Raw genomic sequence first — 19,342 nt, 5'->3', positions numbered from 1 at the left:
AAATTACTAGTTGAAGTCTTTTGAAATTGAAATGAAGATGGCAGAACTTTAGCAATTTTAAATCAGCCAGACATTAAAATTCTTTGTTCTTTCACAGCTTGCCCAGAGACAAATTCAGGAAATTCTTACTTGAGCAAAAAAATACTTCAGCAGAAGATGGAACAAATAGCCTTAGCCAAGATGAAAGTGAAACTCAAAAAATTGATCATCACAGGCTGCCTCACATAACTCACAAGGTTATACCAGTATTCAAATTGGATAAGTTATATGAACGTGCTTTGTAACCATAAAGAGGTCATTATTAGTTTCTTTTGTAAATAGAACATCATTAACAATTTATAAGACCATGTTAATGAAGTTGGGTGTCTAATAGACATCTCATATTTAACATGTTTGAAGCCTGAATCTTATTCCTTCTCCCATCCTCAACCTATTCCTCCGCATCTTAGTAAACGGCAATATCCTTTATCCAGTTGTTCTAGTCCCAATCTGAGAGTGGCATTTGATTCTTTTTTTGTTTGTTTCTCTCACTTGCCACAACCATTCATCAACACATCTTATTGGCTCAAGGTTAAATTTTGAACACTTCTTGCCACCTCCATTACTACTGCCTAGTCCAAGTCTCCATAATCTCTCACCTAACCTACTATAATAACATTCAAACTAACCTCCTTGTCTCTAGTCTTATCAACTATAGTCTAAGTTTCCCCACAGCAGCTACAGTGATTCTTTTAAAGGTTAAATTAGATCATATTACTCTCCTATTCAAAATTCTCCAGTGGCTTTCCCACCACTGGAAGTTGAATTTTATATTAATTCCTTGCATACTATATAAGTCCCCACTGAATCCGCAGTACATCCCCATGTACTTCTCCAATCTCATGTCTAGCACACTTCCTCTACCTCACTCTGTTCTAGACCCGGTGGTCTTCTTACTGTTCTTTGAACACAACAAATATAACTCTGCCTTCAGAGCCTTTTATACTTAACAGCATCCTCTGCCTGTAATTTATTCTTCATCCAGATATTTGAATGGCTACCTTCTTTTTTCATTCAGATCTCTGCCCTAATTTTCCTTCCTCAGAGGCCTTCCCTTAGCACTCTATCTAAAATAGAACTGACATCAGGCTCTATCTCCCTACACTACTCCATTTTTCCTCATAGCACTTTTCACTACCTAATATATTCTGGTGGGAAAGAAAAATAAATACAAGCTTTATGAGTACAGAGACTTTGAGGTTTTGTTCACCACTGTTTTCCCAGCACCTAGAAAGTGATTGGCAGAGTCTCAGTATATATTTCCTTAATAAAAGAATGAATTATTTCATGATTTTGAAGTGTGAAAGAATCAAGCATTATGTTTAATACAGATGTCTCTTTTGACAAAATATAGAGATTTTAGTACAATATTCTTTTTTATTGCTTGAATCATACTTGCCTTTTCTGTCAAGAGATAAAGTTTATAAATGCCTCAAATTATCTTTCTATTATCCAAATATCTAACTTAAAGCCTTTTTTTCAGGATCTAGGACTATATAATTTAAATAAAACATGGAGAACCTGCTTAATATTTCAAAGACAGAAAGAAATAATTTAAAGGTCAAAAAGTAGTTCCCGTGATTAAAAAAAAATTTGGCAACATTGTGTTTAAAATTTATTTTCTTCTTGGTTATCACTGTAAAGCAACATTAGAATGAAGAGTGTTTATATGAGCAAGCATTTGTAGGTGATTGTGAAACCAAGTCACGCTTGCTAATATACCATGCAACAAAGCAATAAGATGCCTAGGAGTTATGAGATACCAAACTAATAGCAAAAGCCAGACTTTCAGGGGTCCAGCCTGGTGGTGCAAGCGGTTGGGTGCGCGCGCTCCGCTGCGGCAGCCTGGGGTTCGCAGGTTCGGATCCCAGGCACGCATCAACGCACTGCTTGGCAAGCCATGCTGTGGCGGCGTTCCATATAAAGTGGAGGAAGATGGGCACGGATGTTAGCCCAGGGCCAGTCTTCCTCAGCAAAAAAAGAGGAGGATTGGCAGATGTGAGCACAGGGCTGATCTCCTCCCAAGGAAAAATAAAAAAAGCTAGACTTTCAGGAAGGTTAAACATGCCTAAATACTCCAAACAGCAACCACAATCTTCTGTTATTCGTACTTTGCTCTGCCCTACTTTGCTTATGCTCTCTCTTTCTCTCTCTCTCAAATTGGCCCTAGAGAATCAGAGTTGTGATGACAGCAGTGCGAATACAATCAAGGTCAATGCCTGAGGCAAGGCCAGCTAAAAACTTGCCAAGATAGCTAATTGTCCAAGTGTACATATTTAGCCTTTCTTTGCCAAGATTATATATTCCGTCCTCTTGGCATGGTCCTGAAGGGAGCTTGCATTTTTTGTGTTGTAAATCAAAACTGGATTTGTCGTGGCATTTTAAAATCTCAGTCACCAGAGCACATTCCAGTTTGAGTCACTGCATCCAACTCCGCAAAAACTCTGTTTTAAATTGTTTCAACTGGAAAAGTTTATTATTTGAACTCTAAAAACGAATAAATTGATTCACAAAGGCAGAGACATTTGAACGGTGGGTGAGTGATCTTTATTTGGTTTGTACATTCTGCTTCCAATCTGGGAGTTTTTCCACCAAAAAAATCCTGGCTGAAATACAGTCGGAATTTATATGTACTTTTATAATGGGCTCCAACAAAAAGTTTCAGCCTTTTTTCAAATTTTCGCTTGCGTAGCTATTAAACTGATGGCTCAAAAATTCATTTAATTTTCCATAGCTCCTGAAATAATTTCAATATGATGATTTCTTTTGGCATATCTTCCCAGGAGATTACTAGGTTAAATCTGAACTTCTTTCCAGACCACAGACGCTGTGATGGTCTATTTCCAGAATCTGGCAGCAAGGCGGGCACCATTAGGAGCCTTTGAAATCTGTAGACCTTTTAAGTAGGGAAATGGCAAGGAAGTCGACTGCAGAGGGAATAGCAGAAGCATCATGGAGTGGGTGAGAAAATGCCGAGGAAGGAAATTTCCATTTCACAAAGCCTTTTTAAAGAGATGCCCCAGAAGGGCTCACAACTCAAACTCCACAAGAGGATTCGATAATTAAACAACCAATTCTACTCTGAATTATCCCCAAGGTAACCCTTTCAGAATCCCCACAGCGGCATTTGCCTGTATCTGGGGATTTTGCATCTCACTATCTTTCATCACTCTCAATACCCCCACGAAAACGTCGTCATAAAAAGGGAGGTAGAACTGAGTCAGTTCTAACGCACAATCCAACTCTCCTCTCCCGCAAAGACCCGGGTCCCTGGGAACGCCAAGGTTTCTACCGCCGCCAGCAGGGCAGCTCGGAGGAGGCGGGGGGCGGTACGGGAGGGGGAGGTGGGCCGCCGCAGCCTCCTATTGGCTGCCTTGGGCTCCCCGCCCCGCCCCGCGCCGACACCCTGGTTTCCGTCGCGAAGGACGCGGCGTCGGTTGGTTGTCAAGATGGCGACGACGGTGGTGAGGTTGCTGCCGCCACCTCTGCCACTGCCAAGCAAGGTCGCCGCCGCAGCTGCCGTCGCCACCACAGCCACCAGCGTCGCTGCGCGGGAACGAGAGCTGCCGAGGCCAACCCTTCCGCGCCCGTGACGCGGGGCCTAGAGACGAAGTGTTGGGAGGGGCCGAGGAGGAGGAGGAAGCCGGAGCTGCCATGAGGGAGGCGCTAGGGGCAAGCGGGGAGGCGTCTCTGAGGTGAAGGATGCTGGCCGGGAGGCCCGGAGTCCGGAGCGCGGTGGCAGGCCTGGGCCCTGAATCTTCGGACGCTCGCGACAGAGCCCCCCTCAGCCCTCGGTTGAGCGGCGGGCGTCACCGACCTGGCGCTTACCTGTATCCTTCCCAGCCGTGGCTGCCGGGGTAGCGGTGTTGGAAGCGGGGCCCATCTTTTTCCCATTAGATTCCCGTTACCACTGACGCAAGGTGATAGAAACTAGCCAGTCATCTTAGTGCGGATATTTGCTTTAGCAACTGTCGTTGCTCCCCTTAGTCCTGAAATTACACCATTTTATCCTGTTCTATGACGCTCTGCCCACCACCTGGTTATCCCACCCCCATTCAACTTTGGTGTAACATTTTTGCAAATTTTAAAATATATCAACCGTATGTTCTCTGGGGATTGTTTTCTTCTAGAATTATGCATTAAGTTCTTTACTTCATATTATCCACCTCCTGATTAATCATGCTACTTGGAGAGAAGAATTCCACCAATAAGTAAAATGTTTTGCTATCCTGAAGAAGTCCGTTTTAACAGTTAACCTAAAACACTCCTAATTCATTTACCAGAGCTGTTAAAGCCTAGCACAGCTGGGCAATTTGTTTTGTTTTCCATCCTCTGCCCGGTCTGTTGTCAGAGAGACAGCAGAGAGAAAATGAGAAGCAAAGGAACTGGACGCTTCACGCTGGGTTGTCTCTGACCTTTCCCTAAGAATTGGTCGAGTCTACCTTTGATGTTGCTGATGGTTGCACTGCAGAAAGTTGAAAGAGAGTGAAAGAGTTTTGTTTTCAAAATATGTAAACCATGTTTATTCCTTCAGAGAATGCTACAACAATTAGGCTTTAACCTTTGTACTCTCAAAGCCCTTGGTTGGCAGTGATGGTGCTGTATAATCATCTTATTCTTGTCAGAGAATGAAGTGTCCTCTCTTTCCACGTTAACCCCCATTTTCTTATTCCCATTTTCTCCCACTTCTGGGATGTTGCAATTTTAACAGCATTCAACAAACCATTTTAATTTAGTGCCTGCTCTTTGACAGTGCTAGGGGTACAACTCTAGTGAGGAAGACAGGTATGTACAGAGCTTCATTAATGGTCAAGGTCCCTCCTCTGATCATCATGCTTTCCTCAAGCTTCCATCCCTTCTGTCTTTTCTTTCTTTGGCCAAGTTCTCAAAATAGTAGCAGCTTCTAGTTCTTCTCATCTATTCATTATTAACCCCATTCACTTTGGCTTTTGCCATTGCTGCTCCCCAAAACTGTCCTCTCAGAGATGTATTCTGAAATAAACAGTATTGTTTTCTGTATGGATTTAATTCTGTCCCCTTGACATTGTATTTTCTTGGACACTCAACTCCTGTAACACTGACCCTGATTTATATGTCAATCAGAAAATAGGGAAGCATCGAAAGTGGCTCATTGACAAAGTGTATCTTTCCATCATTTTCATTAATGAAATGGTCGTAGACTTAATTTTTTTAAACTTATGTGGTATGAACATTGATACAAACATCAAAGAAAATATTTGTAAATAGAATTCGGCAGTACTTCAAATGAACAAAACCAAATAGACTTAATTCCAGCATTGGAATGATGGTTTCTTGTAAAGAAATATATTACTAAAAATAAATAGTAAATATATGGTTAAAATTAAGAAAGTTGCAAATGATCATTTCAGTAGATGCCCAAGAGGCTTTGATAAAATCCAACAACTTTTGTTTGTGTGTATATATCAATATATATAATATATAAATATCTACATATGTTTTTTGCTAGTTTGCATATATATTTGCTAGCATATATAAAAATATATATAGTGAATATATATATTGGGATAAAGGAGTTTTTGAACATAATAAAGACTATGACACTAAATCAGGAATATCATTACGTTTCTAGTTGGAGAAACACTTAAGCACCTCTTGCAAGTATTTTGGATGTTCATAGTGTCCGTAATGTTTCTCATTGGATACCTGGTACAAAGTAGGTGCTCAAATTTAATGAATGAATGACTAAATGAAAGAACTGTAGTCTTAAAATAAGCAAATGGCTTCGTAAAATTTCTACATTTGACTTCCAAATATGAATTCAATACTCAGAAGCCATCTAGCTTTTTGGTGAAGATATTTTCTTACTTGAGTCAGAATGTCCTGACTCTAAAGGATATCAAAGGACAAAACCTTATAAAGTTCATCTAATTAAAATTAGCTAGAGTTCTATCATTTCAATCTCTTAGAAGAATTCAAATAGAAATAAAATAAAGTTTGTTTAAAAAAAAAAGTGAAAGGTCTCTCATGTACCCTTCACGCTGTGCCTCTTTTTTTCTCATAAATATGTCCAGTCTTTTCCCCTCTCATTTTATCCTAGCACTCACCTTGCCTCTCTTTATTCCCTACCCAGTTTATACCCTATTCTTGATTAGCTACAAATATTTTCTCACTAACATCCTTGGTTCTTTGCACTCATCTCCTTCTGCCTCAACCACCAGTAACTACTGGAGTCCTATTTCTCTACTCCTTCACTCGAATAACCAAAATGCTGTCAGAGAAAAATCACAAAACAATAGACTGCCACCACTACAGATTGATGGTGTCCAGCCAGCTTCACCTAAACAAGAACAAGGTTCTCTCTTGTTCCTCTCAATGCCTATGGCAGATCTTTATCACCTCCCCTCTCAGTAGACAATCTTACCACTTCATAAGACAATGGATGCCATGAACTCCCTCAAGTCCCTCCCAACAAACAACAGAAACCCGCATACTCCCATCACCACCCCCAATCCCCTGCCCTGTCTTGTTTTCCAGGCTCACTGTTAGGATATCACCTTTACTGTAGAAGGTAAATCCATTCGCTTGTGCCGTTATTTCCATTACCTCTCTTCTCCGCAGTAACCCTGGATTATAAAGTATTCCGCCTCTCTCTTATAATTTACTTTCACCTTCTCTAATGGCCTTCTTTCCCTACAGCCTTTAGTCTTGGCTATCCTTAAAATTAACTAACCATCAAACCCTTTGAGCATAAGAACCCTTTTAACTATATTCTGATATCTCCTGTCTCCTTATTTTGACTTCTAAAAAGAGTAGTCTAAATCACTGTCTCTGCCATGAGTCACACTTTATACTACGTTCCAAAATAAACTTGAGCTGATAAAAAGGGTAAATATAAAATAAAATTGTAAAAGAAAACTGACAGAAAATAGAATTTCACATTTTTCATGTGTTTAGAGGTATAGTAACTTTACTGTTTGAGAAGAAAGAAGAAATTTCAAATGAAAAATATTTTAAAGATAACTCATTTAATTTAAAACTTTAAGGGGAAATTGTCTAAATAAATAAAATAACTATCGGGAAAATACTTGCAGTAACTGATAGAGGATTAATATCTACACTATTCTATCTCCATTAATTTTACTGAAATTGATTTTTTTAAAAATCAAGTTCTCAATAGATAAATGGCCAGTGACTCTGTACTAACAGTTCACCAAAGAGGAAAATAAAAATTAGTAATCAAAAGTGGAAAGTATTCTACTTCGCTAATATGTACCTTAAAAAACATGATTTTCTACCTGGTCTTTTGTTAAAAAAAAGAACTACCCTATGATCATGAGGTTTTGAAACATATACATATGTTTCTAATTACTTGTAAATTTATATAACCATTTTATAAACCAATTTGTCTATAAGGCACAAAAAACTATAAAAATGCGTATACCTTTTGTCCTAGTATATCTAGCTAGAATTTTCTCCTAAAATTTCTCTGAATGATTTCTTTTTATAAAATGATAGCTTTTATTAAGCCCTTACTATATTCTAAGCACGATGCCAGGCATTGGAGTTATAGAAATGTAGAGGAGACACATATGATGTACTCATGAAGGTGTCAAGTCATCCCACAGGGGCTAGAAAAAGCTTCATAGGGGAGGAACTGCTTTGAGGTATGCTCGAAAGATGAGGAGAGTTAGCCAAGCTTGTGCGGGGAGATAATGGCATGACACATCATGGCTTGTTTTGTTAATAAGTATCTTAGTGTGGCTGGGCATAGGATTCATGCAGGGAAATGTTGAAAAAGGAACTTGAAAAAACAGACTGGGTTATAGAATGCTTTATATTCCAAGAAATTTGGAATTTATCATGAAGGTGATAAGAGAGCTTTTGGAGAACAACAAAGAATGAGAAACCAAATCAGATTTGCGTTTAGCTGGCTTTGTGTAGGTTCAAAAGGAGGCGGGAAGGTTAGGAATAAGGAGATGAGTTGGAGGACTACTGAAGTAGTCCAGGCAAGGCATTTAGAGCGCCTGAGCCAGGGCTGTGGAAGAGGGTACAGAGAAGAAGAAAAAGAATCAGGACAGCTCTAATAAATTTGGAAAGAATATAGGTTGCATGATTCATGGTTATTTGTGATAGTAACATATTTAAAACAACCTAAATGAGCTGCAATTAGAGAAAGACTAAATTGGAAGAGGGGGAGATGAGAATGAGGTGGGGTAGATTAGGCTATGCTTTTAAATTATAATCATTACGTATTACTCACCCAATCCTACAACCCATAGTATTCTTGGGTGTTTGTTTTTTTTCAATTGTTAAATGTATGAACATTACCTTCCTTTGAACAGTGATTCTTAGGGAAATATCTTACCTGTATAATACAGCTTGTATGAAAAAAATTTAACCAGCCATCTCATATTTTTTAAACTTGAGTACCATACTTTGAAAGATGCAAAGACAGCAGCATTCTTTATAACTCAGCAGGCAAAAATTATATTTATATATAGAGAGAGAGAAAGAGAGAGTCATTTGGTTAAATTTGAGAATATATAGTTGTCAGAACATTACAAACATTACATTTGTGATTTTCTTTATGTTCTTGTGATGACATCTCAGGCATGTTAAACAGAGAACAGAATTGTCTCCACCTGTGTCATAGTCCTGCACACTCTCACCTGAGCCAAAGCAGCTTCTCCCTGTCCTCCCCCACAGTGTTGCTCTTGTGTGCCCTGAAAGGAAGTTGCACTTTCCTCCACTGTCGTGTTGTGACTTTTAGTAGCTAGCCATCTTGTAGAAATCAGACTCCTCCTAATAAAGTACTCTGTTAAAGAAGAACGAGATAAATCTTGAGCTGTTTCTATGCTAACAAAGAACTAGATTTCCTTCCTTTTTTGTTTCATTTTTATAAATCCTTCAAAAGAAACTTTAAGTAAAATATCATGTGTGTGAGGATGTGTGGGTATGATTATCTTGAGATAGTGCAAAATTTTATAATAAAGGTAAAATGAATTATGGCCAATGGTATAAAGATGGTTAAATAGCAACATAATTGAAAACAAATGAGCTCCCATTAGCAAAGTTTCAAATGACCAAAAAATACAAATAAACATGATTGTTTTGAAATATATAGTAAAGTTTTTTTCATAATGTTGATGCTGAAGCACCATAGGATCCTAAAATTAACACATTTTGAATTAACAAATTATGTACAACATAATTTATTACTGAATGTATTTCTTGTATTCTGTTTTACCATTAATAATTTATGTCATATAAAAAACCTTGATTATGTTGACCTCTTAAAAAGAATTTTGAATCTCTATTTTTGGGGGAAAAAAATTTAAACAGGCTCTTTATTCTAAAAAGACAAGTAGGCATACCCTGCAATATATAACTTCAGTACAATCTCATATGTATCTACATATAATGAAGTAGTACTGAATAATGGTGAAATAATTGAATTTTTTTAATTCAAAATCATTAAAAACAGAAAATACTGTGATAAATTTGGTAATGGTGTTCAACGACAGTTGAAACACAACTAAATAAATTGGGACATCAATTAACCACATCAATACAACTTATTTAAAGAAAGTTTAATTTTATATAATAAATTTCAAATGAATGGATGATTAGGATAACTAAAATATTTTCTTCTCTGGCAAACTTCTGAATAAACATTGCTATGCATGGTTTTCCTACTGGTTTTTTTTTGTAATTTATAAGTAAATCACTAAGTAAATAAACTATATTCCCAAACTCTCCTGTTATATTGCTATTTCATTTTTTAATATTTGAATATGATTTCATGCAATAGATTAAAGGATCTACTGAAACATTTAATTCATCTACTTTCTTTTTTTTAATTTTTAATTTTTTTTTTATTTTTTTGTGAGGAAGATTGGCCCTGAGCTAACATCTGTGCCAGTCTTCCTCTATTTTGTATGTGGAACACTGCCACAGCATGGCTTGATGAGCGGTGTGTAGGTCCACGCCTGGGATCCAAACCCGTGAACCCCAGGACGTTGAAGTGGAATGCATGAACTTACCCACTATGCCATGGGGCCAGCCCCAATTCGTCTAGTTTCTATTAGAAAAATATAACCTTCTTACATTTTCCTCTATACGTGCCTAAGAGAGTACTTTGTTAATAATTACTCGAATATCTGTGTAATGAATGAAAAGATATGCAGTCTCCTTGTCAGAGTTTATGAAATCTGAAAGTAATTTATTTTTTTTCCAGGGAAAGTGAGATATATCTTCAGTTCTAATACCAAGTCAGTATTTTTTTTTTTTTTAGAGAGACCTCAGTCTTTTATTGTATTTATTTATTTATTTATTTTTCATGAGGAAGATCAGCCCTGAGCTAACATCCATGCTAATCTTCCTCTTTTTGCTGAGGAAGACCAGCTCTGAGCTAACATCCATTGCCAATCCTCCTCCTTTTTTTTTGCCCCCCAAAGCCCCAGTAGATAGTTGTATGTCATAGTTGCACATCCTTCTAGTTGCTGTATGTGGGACGCGGCCTCAGCATGGCCAGAGAAGCGGTGCGTCGGTGCGCACCCGGGATCCAAACCCGGGCTGCCAGTAGCGGAGCACATGCACTTAACCGCTAAGCCACGGGGCCGGCCCCCAAGTCAGTATTTTTTTACATAAAACATCTGACAGTCATATACTAATACTAATGTGTACACATACTAATTGTTCCACAAAAAATCATTACATTATTAGTATGAGGCTATATTTATCAGATAGCACTGACACTCATCCACTAAAGATGTAAACCATTGTCCTTAACTTTATGCTATCGTTAGAGATATGAAAATCCATCTAGAGAAAAATTTAGAAGAAGAACGCCAAATATTACTGCAGCAACAAAAAATATGTCGAAATCGAGCACGTAGATATTTTGTGGAGTCAAATCGAAGAAGAAAGTAAGTAATTGTATTTTATCCAGAAGTGTATAAATTCAAAGTCATTATAAATTAATAGTTTCTCTACTTTGTAGCATTTTATGAACCTAAGTCATGACAGTGCTTTATCTATAAAACACTGATCAAGATTTGTATGGCTTTGTAAATTTTATTATTGTTTTTCTGCCTAAAGCACAAAGATAGTGGTGTATTATCTAGTTTACTGTGACCATAGCAGTCTTTTCTTGTCATAGAACTTTTTATTATAGTGTCATATACACTTCTTAAAATGAATATTAAACATATTATTGTCTTGGTTTTTATATCATTTCATCATAAATTAAAAGATTACCAATTAGCATTTAGTCTCTAATGAATATAATTTGATTTTAATTTATTATTCACTTCTATATAATTTTTCTATATATGCTACCCTCATTTATCCAATCAGAAAAATGGGGGAAATATGAATAATGGTGGAAACATGATAGAAAGAATTTTATAAATGACTACCATAGAAAAAGAGCTTTCTAGTATAAACTGGAAACTAAATAAGGTAAAAATGCATACCATCTAATCACTGATTAAAATTTTTCAAAATTTGTTTGAATTATTAGATTTTTTTTTAGACAAAGTAGTTATGCCATTTTTTAATGTTGTTTTTACCACCTTGTCCATATTTCTACAATACATGAATAGCAGAAAATCCCCAGAGTTTATTAACTACATCATTGGGCATATGTTGCAAATCCCATTTGGGGAATACAAAATTGTTTACCTGTAATTTTTTTCTGGCATTATATTTCTCTTTAGATTAACTCTTTTATTGTCTGGTGTAGTTGAAATTATTTAATGAAGCTTGTTTGTGTTTTTATTTTGTACTTGTGTATTTCTGTTTTTCTCCTACATTTCGGTTCCTGAAGCCTATAAAAGGCACATGACAGGTGTTCAATAAAGATCAATCATCTTATGTAAAAAGGGTCATGGGCTTTAAAGTCAGAGATCTAGGTTTAAATCCTAGCTCCATGAGTTAGAGCAAGTTATTTTCTTTGAGCCTCAGTTTCTCATTTATGATTGGAATTAATAGCATCTACTTCAAGGGATTGTTATGCAGAGCAAAAAAAGTATTTTTTCCTACTAGTAGAGACAGTCTCCTTTCACTATTTGTCGGTTATACTTTGACATATTTTGTGCTGTGACCCCAGTAGTACTCAAAAGATGTTCATAGCACCAAGTGCTCTTTATTTACATTAATTGCCTAAAATCACACACATTTTCATTTTCTTATTTACTACTTCCTTGTTTTTCTATTTGCCAATATTTTTCTTGTATGTTTTTATCACATTCTCAAGTTTTTTATTCTCTCACTCAGTGTCTATACAATGGAGTCTCTTTTGTTTCCCTCCAAGCCCTCTTCCGTTCATCAATAGGTACTGCTCCAAGAGATACTGGTTACCTTTAGGCCTAATGCACAACTGGCATCCCGAAACTTCCCTTTATTGCTCTTAGGAGTTGGAGCCACAGTTTCTTGCCTATGATAGCATCCCTGTTTTTGTTTTGTTTTATACCATTAGTTTGCTGGAGTACATCCTCAAGTAACTTTCTAATATGCTGCTTTGTAGACCAAGTAATTTTAAGATACATACACACATAAAGAAAATTAATTTATTTCCTACATATTTTTAATCTTCAATTTTAGAACTATCTTTTGGTAAATAAGTAAATATTAACTCAACAAGCATAGCTGATTGAGTACCAATGATTAGATATTATATCAGAAGAAAAAATTATTCTGTTTAATCTATTCTACCATTAAACTTTAGAAATGGCAATAATCTGATTTCATGTGACTTCATGAAGAGAATAAATTGAAATAAATTTTAAGAAGAACCCAAAAGGAGCCTTCAGATAGTTTTAAAACAACGTAATGTAAGCATATAGACTTAACAGTTCAGATCATCAGACAAAATTCCTATGTAATTAACTAACAGAATAAGAAAGAAAAGGACAGCATAGGGAAAATTGCCCAAATAAAGAGAAAAGGAAACACTACCAAATAATAGATGAGGGACAAGCACTTTGGAAGAGTCACTAAAATTTATAATAAAAAAGATTCCTTAAATATCCTAAAGGCAAAAAAAAAATTACCTAGAGAATCATGGAATGAATTACTTGGTGAACATGAAGTTTGGGGTAGCTGCATTATCTATTTGTGAGAATGATGGAGTTTGGATTTCACCATGAAGCAAGAAAAATGTACCCTTAGAATAGATAAGCAGGAATTGGACTTGAAGCAGTAAGTCATATTTATCAAACCTCCATATACGGATGTATGGTATAAGCTAAAAAATATAAATAGGTTCAAATAAGTTTAGGTATCCATAGGTTTAAATATCCATGGGTATATTATTTATAGTATATTCATAATATATTAAAGGAAACAAAGGAATTTAGGATATTTGGAAGTTATGTTTGTCGTAGAGGACAGCCATTTATTGATACTCAGCTGACATTTACTGGGTTTCCTATACTGGTGGATAAAAAATAAAATGAATACCTGGAAAAGTAAAGTCTTATTAGATAAGCAGGAGTTAGCCAGAGGACATGAGGGGTGAGGGAGAGAGAACAATATGTGAAAAAGCTTAATGTTATGAAATATAAGACAAGAGTTTTATGTGATTTGGGCACGGGAAAATGTGGAAGGGTATCAGGAGTATCAGGAGATGAAGCTATAGAGTTGGTGAGAGACATTTCATAAAATAACTTTTGTGCCGATCTAAAGAAATTAAACCCTATCCTTAGAACTCTGAGATGCTGTTGAAAGAGTAAATTCAGGTAAGTGTCATGATCAGATTTATATTTTAGCTCATTATAGCAAAGAGGGTAGAGGATGAATTGAAAGCATAGGCTGGAGGCAAAGACAACAGGTAGAAAGCTGTTATACTGACTTAAGCAAGAGAATGTGTCCGGAGGTAAAGTTGGGATTGAGTAGGTAGGGTCAATAGAAGTCAAAGGTCAATTAAGGGTGGTACACAAAGAGCACTGTCAGAAATGAAATATATATAGATTATGAAAACTTTAACATTTTTAATATCTTCCTAAATTACAATGCACATTACTGTAATCTTTTATACAGATGGTTATAAATATAGTTTGATCTTTTCTTCATGCCCTAGAATCATTATTATGAGTATCAAATAATCTATTCTGTTATATTACTGTATTACCCTTGATCTACTACACTTTATTTGGTTTACAATAGTAGCCTTTAACAGGTAAGCTTGGTGAATTCTTCTGTTAAAGATTTTCTCCCTCCCTGTTAGCTGTAATTTCTATTTTTTAAATTAAACTCTTTATTTTCAGATAATTATAGATTCACATGCAGTTGTAAAAAATAATACAGAGATCCCAAGATACCCTTTACTCTGTTTCCCCCAGTGGTAACATCTTGCAAAACTATAGTTCAATCTCACAAGCAGGATAATGACATTTATACAGTCAAGACACAGAACATTTCCATCACTATGAAGATTCCTCACATTGCTCTTTTATAGCCACACCCACTTCCCTCCTACACCTACTTCCTGGAAATCACTAATCTGTTCTCATTTCTACAATTTTTTTTTATTTCTTGAGTGTTATAAAAATGGGGTTATTCTGTATGTAACCTTTTGGGGTTGGCTTTTTTCACTCAACACATTTCTCTGAGATGCATCCCAGTTGTCGTATACATCAGTAGTTCATTCCTTTTTATTGCTGAGTATTATTCCATGATATGAATGCACCAGAGTTTGTTAACCATTCACTCATTGAAGGACATCTGAGTAATTTCCAGTTTGGGGTTACTATGAATAAAGCTGCTATAAATATTTATGTATAGGCTTTTGTGTGAACATAAGTTTTTATTCCTCTGAGATAAATGACCAGGAGTACAATTGCTGGGTCATATGGTGATTGCATGTTTAGTGTTTTAAGAAACTGCCAAATTGCTTTTCAGAGTGACTGTATGCAGCAGCAGTGTAAGAGTAATCCAGTTTTCCACATCCTCACTAGCACTGGTGTTGTCACTATTTTTTTGTGTGTGTGTGAGGAAGATCAGCCCTGAGCTAACATCCATGCTAATCCTCCTCTTTTTGCTGAGGAAGACGGGCTCTGAGCTAACATCTTGCCAATCCTCCTTTTTTTCCCCAAAGCCCCAGTAGATAGTTGTATGTCATAGTTGCACATCCTTCTAGTTGCTACATGTGGGACACGGCCTCAGCATGGCCGGAGAAGCGGTGCCTCGGTGCGCGCCCGGGATCCGAACCCGGGCAGCCAGTAGTGGAGCGCACACACTAAACCGCTAAGCCACGGGGCCGACCCTGTCACTATTTTTTATTTTAGCCATTTTTATACATGTGTAGTAATATCTCATTGTGGTTTTCATTTTCATTTCCTAATGGCTGATGATACAGAATATCTTTTTCAAGTGTTTATTTGCCATCTGCCTATCCTCTTTAATGGAATTTCTCTTTATGTCTTTTATCTATTTTCTAATTAGATTATTTGCTTTTTTTACTGTTGAGTGTTGAGAGCTCTCTGCATATTCTAGGTGCTAGTCCTTTGTCAGATATGTAGTTTACAAATATCTTCTCCTACACTGGAGCTTATCTTTTCACGTTTTTTAATTGAGTCTTTCCCAGCGCAAAAGTTTTTAATTTTTATGAAGTCCAGTTTATCAGTTTTGCTTTTTATGGATTGTGCTTTTGGTGTCAAGTTTAAGAACTCTGCTCAACCCTAGATCCTGAAGATTTTCTCCTAAAAGCCTATAGTTTTATAAACTATAAACATTTATAGTTTTACAGTTAAGTCCATGATCTATTTTAAGTTAATTTTTGTATAAGCTGTGAGACTTAGGTGAAGATTCTTTTTTTTTTTTCTGCCTATGGTTGTCCAATTAGTCCAACATCATTTGTTGGAAAAAGTATCTTTCCTCCATGAATTGTTTTTGCACCCTTGTCAAAAATCAATTGAGCATATTTATGTGGGTCTATTTCTGGGTTCTCTATTCTATTAATCCATGTCTCTCCCTCCACCAATACTACACAATTTTGATTACTGTAGATATACAATAAGTCTTCAAATCACACAGGCTGATTCCTCTCACTTTATTCTTCTTTTTCAAAATTTTTAGGTATTCTAATTCCTTTACGTTTACATATAAAATTTAGAATAATCTTGTCTATCTCAGCAAGATACTACCTCATTACTGACAGATGACGGTGGAAGTCTAGGTTTACCACCAGCCTCTGTTGACACCAAGTTGGGGAAGGGCTCCTTATTACTGCTGGGCAGTCGTGAGAGTTCCAGCTCCTCACATGGTCTCCAGTGACACCAAGATGAGAGTGGTCTTGTTACTGCTGGATGGTGATGAAAGTCTTATCTCTCCATGGCCTCCTCAGACACCATCCAACCAGGGAGAGGTAGGAGCACCTCGTTGCTACTGAGCGGGTGGAAATCCAGACTCCCCACATAGTCTCTACTAATACTGGGGGTGTGTGGCGGGGGGGCCTTATTACCATCAGGTGGGGATGAAAGCCCAACATTCTATTCAGCTTCTCTGATGCCATCCCGGCAGGAGGGTTGGGGGCGCCTTCTTACTGCCTGGCGAGGATGGAAATGAAATCTAGGCTCCCCACTCAGCCTTTGCTGGCAGGACCACAGTTTTTTTCTGTGGCGTTTGGACGTCGTAGTACGATTATTGTCTAAAATTTTCTCTCTTGGTAGGTTAGCCTTTTCCTCATCATGGGGCTAGAGAAAGCAAGCTTTAGTTGGGACTTTTTTTTTTTTTTGTTCAAGCCTGTTGGCATTGTCTGTTTCTCCCACTCCAAGTCTGGAATATATGAAGCCAAAAGAAAACCCAGGGAACTTACCACATGTCTTTCCTGTGGTCCTAAGGTCCCTAGCCAGTCTGCCTCCTTCTCTCCACCTTTCAGACTCTTCTTGTTTATTTTTAAATATATATAATGTCCAAGATTTTTATTTGTACTTAGTGGGAGAAACAGCAAAAAGTATGTTTACCTCTCTCTTCCCAGAAGCAAAATTTGTTTCTTTTTGATGTTAGTGTTTCTCCTTCCAAAAGACCCTTCACTCTTCTTCTTTTATATTTCTTATATATAATGACCTAAGTAAATAGAGGATTTTGTTGGAATTCAACCTAAAATGAGAATATATGTGAATAAGTACCTAAGAGACTCTTAGGATTAAAATTTATGAGCTTTAGTTAATTGATATTGACATGTTTATTTTGGCTGACACCTCAGCCTTTAGAGATATGAGGTACTATTATATTTTCTCTTTGTAGTATGTACATTACTAATTCTATGTGATAAATAAGAATATGGACCTTTGTTGTTTGGGTGTTTTCCTCTCCAATAGTGTGTTAAGGATCATTTTTGACTTTTCGTTTGTTTTCTTTTCCAGTCCAATGACAGTAACAGACAATAAGTTAGAAATATGATTTTCAATAGAGAATTTGGGGATTTCAAATAATTTCGAGTCTTGGCTAGAATAGGATTGACAACCTGGGACACATATGTTTCTTACCAAGCAATATAAAACTAATTTCTTATAGGCTGTTGACATTACTGTTTGTTACAAATGTTATGCTTTATTTTTAAAAACTATTTTTTCTCCAATTGGATTTTTTCATTTGAAAGAGTGATATTTTATCCTATTTTTAAATTTCTTTCATTTCTAATTATCTCAAAATATAGTTGTTTTAAACTTAAATAGGGTCATGTCTCTAGAAAGTTGTAACTACCTAAATCTGAAATATGGTTCCATTCAGCAAAAAGAAATGCATCACAAAAGGCCGGCTCTCCGTTACCGCCTGTCTCCTGTGACCTCAGATAATCTTAATACTATTGCTTGGGTTTTATTGTTAAAGAAAATTGTTGCTGTGCTTGTTATTTGTTCACTTCTTAAGAGTATTTCCAACAGAGGAAAATGATACTCCATAGTTGTGGATTCCTGGGAAACCAGAACAGTTTGGCATATGGCCATCATTTGATGAGGTGGCTCACTTTGAGCCAAAATGGTCTACATGTTTCATGAGGAAGAATTGCACATGTTAAACAGACCCTTCAAAAGTTGCTAAGGCACATTCTTCACAGTACCCAAGACATGGAAACAATCTAAGTGTCTGTTGACAGATGAATAGATAAAGAAAATATGATCTATGTATATATACATACCATGGAATATTATTCAGCCTTAAAAAAGAAGGAAATCTTGCCATTTGTGACAACATGGTTGAACCTGGAGGCAATTATGCTAAGTGAAATGAGCCAGACACAGAAAGACAAGTATCGCATAATGTCACTTATTTGTGGAATCTAAAAAAGAAGTGGAACTCATAGTAACAGAGTAGAATGGTGGTTTCCAGAGGCTGGGAGTGGGAGTAAGAGAAGGAGAGAAATTGATCAAAGAGTACAAACTTTCGGTTATAAGATGAATAAGTTCTAGAAACCTAATGTACAGCATGGTGACCATAGTTAATAATAATGTATTATATTCTGAAACTTTACTAAGAGAGTAGAGCCCAAGAGTTCTTACCACAAAAAAAAAAAAATGTTAACTATGGGAGGTGATGGATGTGTTAATTAGTTTGATTGTGGTAATCATATCACAATGTATACATATATAAAAATATGTTTTACACCTTAAATATAAACAATTTTTATTTATAATAAATAAGTTTTTTTAAGTTGCTAAGGCAGAACATGTTTCTTCTGTGAAAGAGGCTAATTCCAGGGTTAATGGGAAGCAGCAACATAGTCTTCCAACTCTAAATTCTACAATGACAGAGGAGCTATCTTTCTCATTTTTATCACCAGATCCTTCTATTCACACAGCACTTACCATAGTGCTTGGCACATAACAGCCTAAAAGGAAATCAATAACTAGTCATTAAGTGAATAAGGAAAGAACTATATTAATTATCACTACAATTGTTTATTTAAACTTTTTATTATTGGGCCTATCATTGAGTTTAGGACTGGAAACTTCTGCTTTTTGGTCACATTCTATCTCTAGATTAATTTGACTTAGTGTACACAGGCTTTATTCCCTATGGTCCTGGAAAGTAGTGTGTGAAATTATTATTACTATGTATATGTATTTTAGCCCAGAGAACAGAACCACTGTGGAAAATATCACCTCTTACCTTTGCAAAGCCGTCATTCCTCATTGCCAAACTCTGCTGAACTGATGGGATTGCCTCAGTTTCTCAAACATGCTAATTTTTTTTTTCTTTTTTCCCAACTCAGGACCTTTGGATACTGTTTCTTCTGCCTAGTGTACTTTCCCCCCATTCTTTTTGTGACTGGCCCCCTTATTCTGAAAATTTTAGCTTAAATGTCATGTCTCCAGGG

General features: G+C 36.5%; 1 protein-coding gene across 1 annotated transcript in view; it reads left to right on the top strand.

Moving 5' to 3' along the window:
• The first annotated feature begins 3,533 nt into the window (after positions 1–3,533).
• CEP126 (centrosomal protein 126) overlaps positions 3,534–19,342 on the top strand; it is a 77,580-nt gene continuing 61,771 nt past the window's right edge. The window contains exons 1-2 of the mRNA XM_058545350.1: positions 3,534–3,869; positions 10,830–10,949. Coding sequence (XP_058401333.1) covers positions 3,742–3,869; positions 10,830–10,949 — 248 coding nt within the window. The 5' untranslated portion in view covers positions 3,534–3,741. The remainder of the gene's footprint in view (positions 3,870–10,829; positions 10,950–19,342) is intronic.

This window comes from Diceros bicornis, chromosome 7, assembly GCF_020826845.1.
Source record: "Diceros bicornis minor isolate mBicDic1 chromosome 7, mDicBic1.mat.cur, whole genome shotgun sequence".
NCBI classification, from domain to species: domain Eukaryota; kingdom Metazoa; phylum Chordata; class Mammalia; order Perissodactyla; family Rhinocerotidae; genus Diceros; species Diceros bicornis.
The sequence above is the reverse complement of the archived record's forward strand: the minus strand, read 5'-3'. Positions and strand labels throughout refer to the sequence as shown.